General features: G+C 38.6%; 1 protein-coding gene across 7 annotated transcripts in view; it reads left to right on the forward strand.

Moving 5' to 3' along the window:
- The window catches only part of TBC1D4 (TBC1 domain family member 4), a 219,787-nt gene that overhangs the window by 126,879 nt on the left and 79,946 nt on the right, over positions 1–12,962 (forward strand). For all 7 annotated transcript variants that reach the window (XM_075590993.1, XM_075590994.1, XM_075590998.1 and 4 more), the window contains exon 3: positions 2,711–2,800. In XM_075590993.1, coding sequence (XP_075447108.1) covers positions 2,711–2,800 — 90 coding nt within the window. The remainder of the gene's footprint in view (positions 1–2,710; positions 2,801–12,962) is intronic.

A 12,962-nucleotide genomic window follows, 5' to 3' on the forward strand; every position in this document is an offset into this window, starting at 1 on the left:
TATGGACACATCACATGCACAAATAACAGAATGAAACATCCAGCACAAACTACTGTGTAGATGAGTATGTATAGCCACAATAAAGTATGGTGCTTGTAGATACAAATGTGCAGCTAATAGCTGAATACAGTAAGCCACGATGGCAAAAGTAATGAATATAGGAATTAACATCAAGCTTCACCATTAACCTGAATGCCAAATTTATGACTTGCGTGTTGACTGCATCACACTTTAATTGAAACATATATAAATGCTAAAGTCCCTAATGTTACCAAAATATATTTCCTCACAGAACTCATTATACTCCAAATATTGATTTACTGCGTTGCTGAGCTTATACAACAGAATAACATACAGGTCAGCAAAAAGAACCACTGAATATATTAGTACATTGATCATCCAGGGTAACTCCCATATAAAATAGGATTTAGTAAGCTCACATGGACAGGTAAAGAAACACCTATGCGTTTCGTGCCCCAGCGCTTTATAGAGGGACTACCATTCATTACTGATCAATGAACTAAGATTGCTTATGTTATAGGTTTGGAGATGACTATTGCATAGGACACTACTTTTTGCACAGGCATTAGTGGTTATGTTGCTTTAATATGGGATAGAAAGAGGGGATGCTACACACCACACAGAATAATAATAATAATAAAAAGGGGGGGATACAACAACCGGTGGTCCTGGTCCAGGACAATCCTGTGCAGTAATCCCAGTCAATATGGAGGAAGGGAAAGAGAAGCAGGGCACTTCGTATTTGAATAAAGTAAATTTATTGAGCCAGTAGATCAACGTTTCGGCCTCAGTCGGCCTTTCTCAAGAATAAATGGCTTTGTAAAAATAAACAAAAAGTCACTAGTTAAATACTCCCAAAATCAGGTGTCCCTCCTCATACTCATCAGTGATAGTGTTTTCATCATCCAGCGCCGTCAGTCTGTCCAATGCAGCCGCGTCCTCCCAGTCAGGCGCAGCGTAATCCATGGCTCTCTCTAAGGGCTTCCTCAGCCATCCAATTGGTCCTGGTAAAATCAGCATACTCCTGCGTTGTCTTCCCTTACTTTAATATGGGAATCAAGGAAGTATTATGCTCTCTGACTGCAAAATATCATGCTCGTTAAAATGCTGTTGAGTTCATATCTAAATATACATTCATCCCTTAAGCTTATTCTCCTTAAAGAAAATACATTTTGAAGTAGCTCCGATGCACTGATAGAACAAAAGTTTCAAAATTGAGTCTGTACTGTGTGGCCTTTAATTTATAGTAATAACCAGCAAAAGGATCAATATGTAAAATTGAGTATTTTCTAATGATACTTGTATTTCATTAGTACAATGATTGGCAAATTGAGCTAATTAGTAAACGTCCAGAAAAACAAACCTATAGCACAAAGAAAAAGAAAAACCTAGTGTAATATGTAATGCCAATTCCCACTTTGATGGTCCACACTTACAAGAAATCTTCTTGGTCAGGCAAAAAGAGAGAAATATCAGGCATCGATCCTAATGGGCTCCTGGGCCGCTCGGTATGATGTTGTGAAGATGACAGAGATCCAACACTGCTGGGCTTTGAATCGCTCAGATAGATGTCATCTCAGAGGTAGAGGAATGGAAAGAGAGCAAGGCAAATAACCATAGTGTAACCTTATTTAATACATTTAAAAGGACATACAAAAAGGACATAGCACTCACAATGTGTAAAAAGATATTGCACATAGCGGGTAATCCCAAAGTCAGTATGCCGTGATTCGCAGGTCTGCTCTGATCGGTTGCCTCAGCGGCCCGCGCCTGTCGTGTCATGCACACAGTCCTTCCAAATGCTTCCTCGTCGAGATCGCACGCCTGATACTTCTCTCTTTTTTCCTGACCAAGAAGACTTCTTGTAAGTGTGGACCATCAAAGTGAGAATTGCCCCTTTACATGACATATTACACTATGTTTTTATTTTCCTTTGCGCTATAGGTTTATTTTTCTGGATGTTTGCCTCCTTTCTCTCTGGGAGAGAGATCCAAACCTCAGCTGCAGGGAAAGTATAGTTATTTAGCTTATATCACTTTATTCAGTGCGCTTCTTCTTTATTGCATGTGCGCTGTTCTTTTTTCTTTTCTGAGCTAATTAGACGGTTGCGGACTGCAAAGCGCTTCAAACAGTCACAAGCCACTACTAAAAGCACGGTGGAATAGAACAAATACAACATTCTGAATGTTCAGCAGCCTTCAGCATCATAACTTGAATGATTTTTCTGTAATTCCTTGAGTACTGTCCTCTTCTTCATCTAATGATTCTGACCTCTTGATCCCAGGCAGGTCACAACTCTCCAGTCCTTCCTTATTTAACCTTCCAAGTCTCTAATTTGTGTACTCCACCAAGTCCCCATTCCTGCCTTCTCTCTGTTCCCATGACCTCTCCCATAATTCCCCCGACCTATCAGAGGTAGAATTGTGTGAAGTGAAGGTGCTGCTCTGCATAGTTTCTTTAAATAGGAGAGGGGTCAGCAGAAACCTATGCAGAAAACACACCTGCAGAAGTAGAACATCCCTTCAATTTAAAATATTCCTGTATGCCCCATGTGCCATAGATGGGACCCCTGAAGGTCATTCTCACTTGAGAACATGGCCGGAACATTGTGTTCGCCTATTGAAAACTATTTTACATTTTACTGTGACAGATCTATTTACATAACCATGTATTGATTTTCTTTTTAAAGGTTGGACGCTTTGAAATTAATCTCATAAGTCCTGATACCAAAAGTGTTGTGCTTGAAAAGAACTTTAAAGATATCTCATCGTGTTCTCAGGTATGTATTTGTTTAGTAGTTCCTTTCTTTGGGTTGTAGTGGGTAAGGGTTAGCAATGACTTACTCCAGTTTTTATGTCCTGTCTAATTGATACAGGTTTGCTTCTACTTATTGAACTAAAGTGGTGTCATCGTTGCTAAATGTTGAACTATTTTTCCATCAGTTTCCGTTAAATAACACATCGCTAATTAGAAGAAATATTTATGTGCAACATTTTTTTGAGGATTTAAAAGTGTCATTTTGATTTTCTAAGCAATGCTTTATCAATGAAACTTTGCAATTTTTCTCGCATTAACGTTTGGTCTATTGAAGCAGCAATACCCCCAACCCCCTAAAATCTATTAAAACATTTTTTTTTAAACCTTATATGAAGTTTATATGAGGGTTCATCGGAGCTGAATTACAACACTCAAAGCTCCATGGAGACTCACAATTCACATTGATGTCACAACATTCAACTGACCCCAGTGGCCATATTATTTTTCCTGGACAAAAATTCTTACAAGGGAATATCTCCACACCTTGTGGGCCTCTTTAGCTTGGAGATGCCAGTTTAAGCATATATATATATATATATATATATATATATATATATATATATATATATATATATATATATATATATATATATATATATATATACAGTGTTCGACAAACCTATACATTTACTCGCCCCGGGCGAGTGGATTTAACCCCCGGGCGAGTAAATATTGGCCCAACCAGCACACGTTTGGTACTAGGTGGCGAGTAGATTTTTTTGTGTGGCGAGTAGATTTTTTGGTGATTTGTCAACCACTGTATATATATATATATATATATATATATATATATATATATATATATATATATATATAGGTAACAGAGAAGATGGCACACAAATACAGATGAAGACAAGTGCTTAGTCCCATATGAATGAATATAATCAAAGGCTCCTTACCAGGCAGACCAGAGAATCCAGGGAATCCAAAGCAGGCACAGCAAGGAAGAGACAGCACACTTATTAGCAAAAAGAATTGTATTAGTGAAGCAGGCACAAAACACCAACGTTTCGGTCCTAAAAACAGGACCTTTATCAAGGGAGTGCTTGATAAAGGTCCTGTTTTTAGGACCGAAACGTTGGTGTTTTGTGCCTGCTTCACTAATACAATTCTTTTTGCTAACAAGTGTGCTGTCTCTTCCTTGCTGTGCCTGCTTTGGATTCCCTGGATTCTCTGGTCTGCCTGGTAAGGAGCCTTTGATTTTATATATATATATATATATATATATATATATATATATATATAAGTGAGTTAAGTTATGGTGAGTAAAAAAAGTGACAAAAACCCTCCACAGGAAAGCAAATATGCAAATATAACTGTATGCTCATCTGCATGTCTTAGGCAGGTCTGCAACCCCGCCTTTCCCCATTATCACCCAGCATACAGCACTTCCACTGCAGCAAGGGATTCTGGGAAATGACATGCAAATGAGCACATAGTGTCACTTTTTGCCTCAATAACCATTTTTAACATGGTTCCCTATAGGCTTAAGCTTGCTGCATGGTCACAGCTTTGAGCACAGCCAGGGTTAAGGTGCATACCCAGAAAACCACCCACAGACAGCCGTTTCGACCTTGATGGGTCTCATCAGTGTGGGGTTGATTTTACTGGGAATGCAAGAGAGGCTATGGGATAGGCTAAACCATAATACTGAGTTAAGTTATGGTGAGTAAAAAAAGTGACAAAAACCCTCCACAGGAAAGCAAATATGCAAATATAACTGTATGCTCATCTGCATGTCTTAGGCAGGTCTGCAACCCCGCCTTTCCCCATTATCACCCAGCATACAGCACTTCCACTGCAGCAAGGGATTCTGGGAAATGACATGCAAATGAGCACACAGTGTCACTTTTTGCCTCAATAACCATTTTTAACATGGTTCCCTATAGGCTTAAGCTTGCTGCATGGTCACAGCTTTGAGCACAGCCAGGGTTAAGGTGCATACCCAGAAAACCACCCACAGACAGCCGTTTCGACCTTGATGGGTCTCATCAAGCCTATAGGGAACCATGTATCTATATATATAAATAGATTTTACCAGATGGGGGACCGGGAAAAAAACAGGGACGTGCATGAGGAAGGTCACACTTTGATGACCGAAACGTTGGATGCAGTGCCATGTATTTCTCTTGAATACAATATCTCTGGATTTCCCTGGCTGTGTGCTGTCTCGTTTTTTTCCCGGACCCCCATCTGGTAAAATCTATTTGTGTATGTGCATATATGGGATAAGCATCAGTGGATTATCTGTTTACAGTGTGCCAACTGCCCTCTGTTCTTGTGTGTGTATATATATATATATATATATATATATATATATATATATATATATATATATATATATATATATATATAATTTAGACAGACACAAAAATAAGTAAAATATAAAATAAGAGTACTAATTAGTACAGATATTGCTGATAAAGTCCTAATGTTGGAAATATCCCACTGAAGTATGATCAGTGTAGCAGAGTAAAATCGGCTGTGTGGGTGTTTGCCACCACATGGGCAATCAGACGGACAAACACCAAGACACACTGTGATTCTCTTCTTCTCCGATGTGTCCCGGTGAGTAGTTAGATTATCCGAGCCGAAATCTCACGATGTTACCTCTCTTTGTCACGTTATAGTGACGTCAGGCACTGGAGGGGGATTAGATCAGCTGTTTAATGTTGTCACTGAATGGCACTGTATCTCCAATATAATGCTACATCAGCACTAGCAATGCTCAATACACGTACTGATCATAGGATTATACCTAAAAGTTTAACCCTACGCATTTCGTTTCTCTTGGAAACTTCATCAGGGGTGATATCATAAGGTATGCATATGCGCATTAAATAGATACAGATGTCATACTATTGGTTGATTGATCTCAGTGCTTCTGCCAATCACATCGTTTCTTCTGAGTTCAATCAATCAAGCATGATTGTAAAAAAAAGGAAAACAAGCATATAATACAAAATAAAGGCTCGTAATAGCCAAAAATATATAAACATACATTTAAACTATTTTAATAAAATGACAATGAATAAAAATAATACAATACTGTATTAAATATAAAAATATATTATATATGTAAATAAAGAAAAAAAAGAGAATTTAAATAATCTCTCCATTCATATATAACATATCTAAAATAGAGACAGCTCAAGAAATCATAATGTAACATACTGTAGTAACATTGATGATACATTTAATGAAGTGCAAAATTCTACATGTTTTACACTCGTTAGAATGATTGAAATTGATGAGGGTGATATAGATATATTGGATGGCGGTGTTAAATTTAATTTACTAAAAATGCCCTCAGATCTATGTCCACATTCAGACCATATGGAATAAGGGTTTTCATCATGTATCCATTTTGTTGTTTTTATGTATTAGTTGTAAAATTTGTTAGACACCGTTTGAGTGAGGTTCCTTCTCTCTCCCTCTCTCTCTCTCTCTCTCTCTCTCTCTCTCTCTCTCATCTGGTAATCAAGACAGCACTCTGCAGGTAGTTCATCAATACAAGTGTATTAGTGACAAGGGTGATACATCAAAAAAACAACGTTTCGGTCCTCCAAAACGGGACCTTCCTCAGGGGAATGCAAATGTATTTATGTAGAGAGAGAGTGTACCAATGCTCAAAGTCAGTATCTTGATACAATTATAATGAACTAAACAATGTGTATGCAAATCGGTGTATGAGAGTATCTACATGAGTCCCATTGTGCAATTCAGTATACTTGCAAGAAATATTGAAACTCTGTCCCAAAATCCAAGGTATAGTTCAGGACTGTGACAAAATAGAGGGCGGCAGCTCTTGAACCAATCAATCACATCTGAACACAAATCTAAAAAAGGAAGAGCGCACATTCCATAGTGCGTAAAATTACAATTTTATTAAAACTTGGACGACAATTGCCCACCCAAATTGTGGATATAAAATGCATGCATATATAGGTGGATTATGGACACCGGCTGGGATATCTTTGCAACAATATTGATGAATGGAGCCTGTGTTACTCCTCTGCAGCCTGATAAAGCTGGGACTGAACGACAATGGTGTTTCCGTGCTCATTAACCTCACTGTGGAAATAAATTACAAGGTCCGTCTGTTATCCGTAATAAGACTCCCAGAGGCACAACCGCTATGATGTGACTCCAGCAGCCTGTCGAGAACTCCAGTTTCAGCTACGGCATGCAGAGAACACTGGCCCGCTACTTGTGCCAGCAGGGAATCCTCACATCAGCCTCATCCAGTGTCAGCGTGATGATTGTACACCCAACGCGTTTCGGCAGCAATGATGCCGACTTCATCAGGGGTATACCTTAGTTGTGTGCTAGCAATCTATTTAAAGCACACTAACCCAAACTGAATTGGACAATAGGAGAGAACCATCAGTGAAAATATCACAAACCAGGATACTTGTATACTTGCCGACCAAGGTACTGTAGACATAGTATTCGAGTTCTTCTAGTTCTATTCCATTTATATTAATCTTTGCAGACTTGACACATTTGTTGATCATCACTTTGATTTTGCTAAGATACATATGGAGGCCCTGCATTCATACTTGCTTCAGCGAGTTCTCTAATTTGTTGCTGGAGGTCTTCTAGACCTTGTGGCAAAAATAATGTCATCTGCAAATCATAAGGGACTCAAATATTGTCTTTAACAATTCTTTAAAGTACCAATCCAAGCAATATCCTACATGCGTGTTTTTTTAAATCAGTTCTGTAATATTAGATAATACAGGTGTGTGCAAACTCCCTCTTCGGTCGCGCCCCCCTCACCTCTAATGTTGTGTCAAATGACGCTGCAGGGTCATGTGATACCAAGTCACGTGACCCGCGGCGTCATTTGCTGTCACGTCTCCATGGATATTTTTAGTGAGTTTTAATTTATTGAGCATCTTTTGATTTCTATAGCAGGCTTTAGCACAGCTCCCAAGCAGTGCAAGATCTTTGCAACACTTCATGTTTGTGATAATTTGTTGCCAATATTCCCAGCAGTTTGAGCTGCAAACTAACAATAGATAATATTACCTTAGTAATATAAGAAGAATACATTGTAGCTGCTGAGTTACACTGACTAAAGGTTTGATTTGAAACTGATAGGCAGCCATTTAGTGAACCCTGGAAAACATGATTGTGCTGATCTATCATGGGAGAACCAATCAATCGGCAGCTTAGGTAATTCGTTTTTAATAAATGTAATCAAATGCTGTATATATTAAAACAAAAAGGTTTAAAACACTTTTCTTTAAGCTGCTTGGATTGTCTCTTTAAGTGGTACAGTAAAAAGATTTGGTGACATGGTGTCTCCCTGTTATACTCCCTGGCTGATCCTTTTCTTGCTTGTATCTTCATTTAATCTAACGGTTGTTGTGGCATTCTCATAAATGTTTTTTATAATATAAATATACGCTTCCTCAACATTTTGTCATCTTAATGCAGCTAGGACCGCTGAAATGTAGACACAATTAAATGATTTTTTTTGTAATCTACGAATCTTAAAATGAGTGGTAGATTATATTAATTACTGCGGAAAATAACTTCTTGTATAATTTGGATGTGGTCAATTATGTTAAATCCACTGCAAAATCCTGCTTGTTCTCTAGGCTGGGCAAAGTCCAGCGTCTTTTGTAGCTGATTAGGAAGTACCTTCATACAAGATTTTTTTAAAGTGATATGAAGTAGACTGGTTGGTGGGTAGTTCTTGAGGTCTTCTCCATCTCTCTCCTTTCTTGTGGATGAGAATAACTTCATTGCTCTGGAATTTCCCTGTTGCTCAAGCGTAAAGAGTTTTGCAAGGATTTATTTTACTTCTTTTCCAGCTTCTTTCATTTTTTCAGTTCTTTGGATTTAATTGCATTTGCTACTTCTTCTGGAAGTACACGCAGTACATTATTGGTGAGCTATCCTCACTTGTCCTTTACTAGATTATGCCCTTTCCTGAAACCAGGATCACGAATGATGTATGATTAGTTCCAGTAAGCTTAACTCATGTCTTCCCTCTTCCAAGGCACAAACAAGTCATTTTCTCTTTCTTAGTTTTATTGAGGTAAAATCACAGGGAGAAAGGTACTTGTAGATGTAATGTAGGTAGAGAGTACTTCTCTGTCTGAAGGGCAGTGTATCAAGGATGAGACAGTGTAACACAAAAGAAGACTTGCTGGGGTAAATAGCAGCCAGTTACTCACTCAGAGTCCAGGGTGAAAAGGAAGTGAGGAGCAAGGGTCACACTAGATGGGAAGTGAGACTATACTAACTATCAGCAAGGACAGGGGGGTAGGAATAGCCCACTCTCAGCTAGGAGAATATGAGCTGCAGGCAACCAACACAGGCTGTGTAAACAACATGTAGCAATAATGTTGCCTTTTCACATGCAGCAAGCTGCTGAGACAGGGAAAATAACAGACAGCCAAACTAGGGAGAAATAAATCCCAAGCTATAAAGGGGACAGAGGAATCTGGAATCTGGTTCCAGGACATGCCCTGTGTTAGCTGTGTTTGCAATTTCATGTAGAACTCTCTTTATGATGAGTCCAGTCTTTTGTTGTTGATCCATTGTCTTGTTTGAGTGCAACAATTTTCTTCTTCTCAACCGTAAGTCGCTGCTTAGTCTTCTTTAAGCTTTTGTTATCTTCAATAGTCTGTTTAAACATATCACAGTTCCATTTTCTTACATCATCAGTTACTGTATAAGTTTGCGGATTGTCTTACACAGCTGTGCACATTCGATTCTTACTTTTGCATCTTGGGATTGCTTCACTTTTTGTCGTCACCGCAGTCATTGTTTTTCAGATATTTTCTTTGTTTTTTTTGTAGCGATTCCTCCATTTTTTTCTGCGCTTTCAACTACAATCTTCAAAAGTTCTTCATAATCGTTTTGTTAAAATGTCCCTGTGCATTTTGAGCAAGCTGGTGATTTTTCAGTTTCAGTTAAAATTTTCTACTGTTATTCTTGAGGTTATTGATTTTGATTTTCTTTTGGTCTCTTTTTAATACGTTTTATTCTTTCCAACTTCACATTCAGATGTAATCTGCAGTGAACAATCGGGGGTCACTCCTTATGTCAAAACGGTTAAAGACTGTGCAGTCTTCAATTGTGTTTCTTGTAAGTTAGGATTTAATTTATGTTAGTTCAATTTAATTATTGGGTCCATTCCATGCCAATTTTCTATTTCGATTCTTCTTGAAGAATGAATTCATGATGTTGAAGTTTGCACATTATACAAATTCTACCAATATATCCTCACGTTCATTTCTGTTATCTTACCATACTTACCCACTGATGCTTCGTCGTTCTGATGGGCACCAATCTTTGCATTGAAATCTCCCATAACGAGCTTGAGATGACAATTTTCTTCGTTATTAAGATGCTTGATTAAATTGTGGAATTCTTCAATTTCATTGTCTGCATGACTTGATGTTGGAGCATACACTTAGATTATTTGAAACCTGTACAGTATCTCTTTGTCAACTAAATGACGATTCTGGGTGCTCTTTCTGATGAGCTTTCATACTCCCCAGCTGTTTCTCGGTCTCTTGCTAGTGATGAAGCCTACTCCACTGATTCTTCCATTATCTGTACCTCTGTAGTAGAATAGGTGTCCACTTTCAAGCTCAATGAGGCCTTCATCTTTTCTTCTAACATCCCTATAGCCAACAACAATTTAATTTTCAATTTCTTGCAGTGCTGCTTCAGTGGAGAGAATTTAGCAGTTGTAGGTTGCCAGGTGTTTGAATGACCGCTTTTGTTTAATCTCAGGGGATTCTTAGCATCCTCTGCGTTCATGCCATCTTCCTGTACGCTATCAAGCCCAGGGACATTCTAACCTGCAGGGAATGAAGGCCCGTGAGAGGTTGAAGGGTTAATTCCGTCACTCTGCTCTGATCAGGAGACCACACACTGACTGTCAGTTTCTCCTAGGGAGTTTCTACTCAACTCCCGATTACAGCAGAGTTTAAAAAGCAGGAAGTTACTGCCTATAAATGTTCCTGAACCTGCAAGAGAGGAGGGTCATAGGAGAATTTCCTGTGACCAGCTGGGAGGCAGCCCCAGCTCAGCCTGCAGTAATCCAGGCTCCTGAACCAGTAGACAGGTTCATTTTCCCAAAAAGTCTGACTGGGAACAATAGGACTTAACAGCCTGCAACAGAGGCCTGCTAGGGAAGCAGGGCCTCAAAGCCTGGAAAGACTGCCTGCAGACGTATGCTGGTAACCTGACCGTTAGATTACCGTGTGACTATATATTGTATCCGTATTCCCAGTCCAGGAAATAAAAGGACATTTTGTGTTTCAAAGAAGTGGTGTGAGAGTACTTACTGACCTTTGAGCATGGCAGCCTGTCACAGGGCCATTGCTTTTTGGTGTGTTCCATATTTGGGTGAAACCTTACGTGACATGCCAGCCTCATTTGTATGTTGGCAAGTACCGTTTCCACTTCAGTCAAAAAATTAAAATATGTTTATTATCAGGCAACCAATCCATATCATCCTCTCTAAATATAGTCATCTATTTCATAGGCTCCTCAGAAACATAAAAGCGCATTTTTTTTGCAGTATCACCTTACAAAAAGAGAAAAGAAAGGGATAGAAAACATGGAAACTCGTTTAATGTTTACAGAAACAAACAAATGGCCATCGATGAGCCCTGCGTTTTGCCAGGTTCCTGTGCTCAGCTGCATCCTGAATCTGGCCAAATCAATGAAGGGCCTTAAAGGACAAGACAGATGGTCCAGAAAGTTGTGTGCTGATTTAAACTCTCATTTATGCAAGCCACATACTGTAAGTGCTCGCAGCTGGAGGATAAAGTCCTGCACCTGGAAAACAAAGCAGATATGTTATCATGTTTTCCCAACAAATAATGTAAGAGATTAAGCTGCACTTAACCTGTAATCATTAAAAATATAAAACTCCCTGTATTTGTCTTGATCTTATCACATACTTCTGTGCGTGATGAAGAAGGAAAATGTACACAGAATCATATTTGTTATATTTTAATGCCTTTATAAGAGACGTTTTAGAGATTGGATTGAAATATTTGAGAAGCAGAATGCTGAACATTCTAAGGTCAACTCTGATTTGAGAATTAAGTTCAATTGCACATTTGTTCTTTGGGACAAGGATTCTCCATGCTAAACTTTTGAGCAACATTACTGTATGAAGATTTTACTGTCATTTTGCAAATTTGTACCAAATGCTTGTTATCTTTCATTTTTTTTTTTTTTTTTTTTTTAAGTATGGCAGGGTGGCATTTCTCATATGTGGAAGAACTATAAATTCTAAGCATCACCACCCCATACAGTTTATTTTGAATAAATTGTTATCAGGTACATTATTAAGTCCCAACCCAAGTAGGTGGCACTCAAGACATTATTTATACTGTAGCTGGTTAGATGGACATCTTCAGCCAATTGATTTGGTACCTGCTTTATGTACAACTTCGGGATAAGCTTTCAATGCAGACTTTTGCATCTTGCATCCTGGCATGGTCTTGTCCCGCATTCAATTGTACTGTTGAATACTTTACTCCTCACCATCATTTTCTTGAGATTATGAGGTTGTCTGTATGATAAGGGTGTTTCAGGGAAGACCTGTTGCATTTTCATGGAGAATGGGTTGTAGTTCCCTGGCGATCTTGCATAGGGCTTCTAGGTGTGGGTTATATGTGACCACCAAAGGTACCGTCGCTTGTTTCTTTCTGTCTGTATTAAAGGAGATCACTGCTTGGTATTGTGGTGGATTTGCTGGTCTACAATCCTGTGGTTATATCCACGGTTTATGAAATCCGATCTCAAGGCTGTAATCCGCTGGCCTCTGTCTGCTGTGTTGGAGCATATCCGGTTGTATCGTATGGCTTGACTGTAGGTGGCTGCATGCATATAATTTTTTTTTTTAATATGAATTGAAATAAAAGTACATTTTTATCAATTGTATTTGAGTATCTGGTGCAGATCACGGGGACTTTTTCCATTGTTGTTTTGTTACTTACCTGCACTTGCATCTGCTTTCCTCTTTCTTTTGTAGCTGAGCAAGATTGTGTGCTATTTGCAGCCCTATTCTAGTAGAAAAACAAAGAAGAATTAAAATTGCGGACACTTTTTTCTGTCTTTAAAGTTCATCTGTTTCA

Source organism: Ascaphus truei, chromosome 3 (genome assembly GCF_040206685.1).
Source record: "Ascaphus truei isolate aAscTru1 chromosome 3, aAscTru1.hap1, whole genome shotgun sequence".
NCBI lineage: Eukaryota > Metazoa > Chordata > Amphibia > Anura > Ascaphidae > Ascaphus > Ascaphus truei.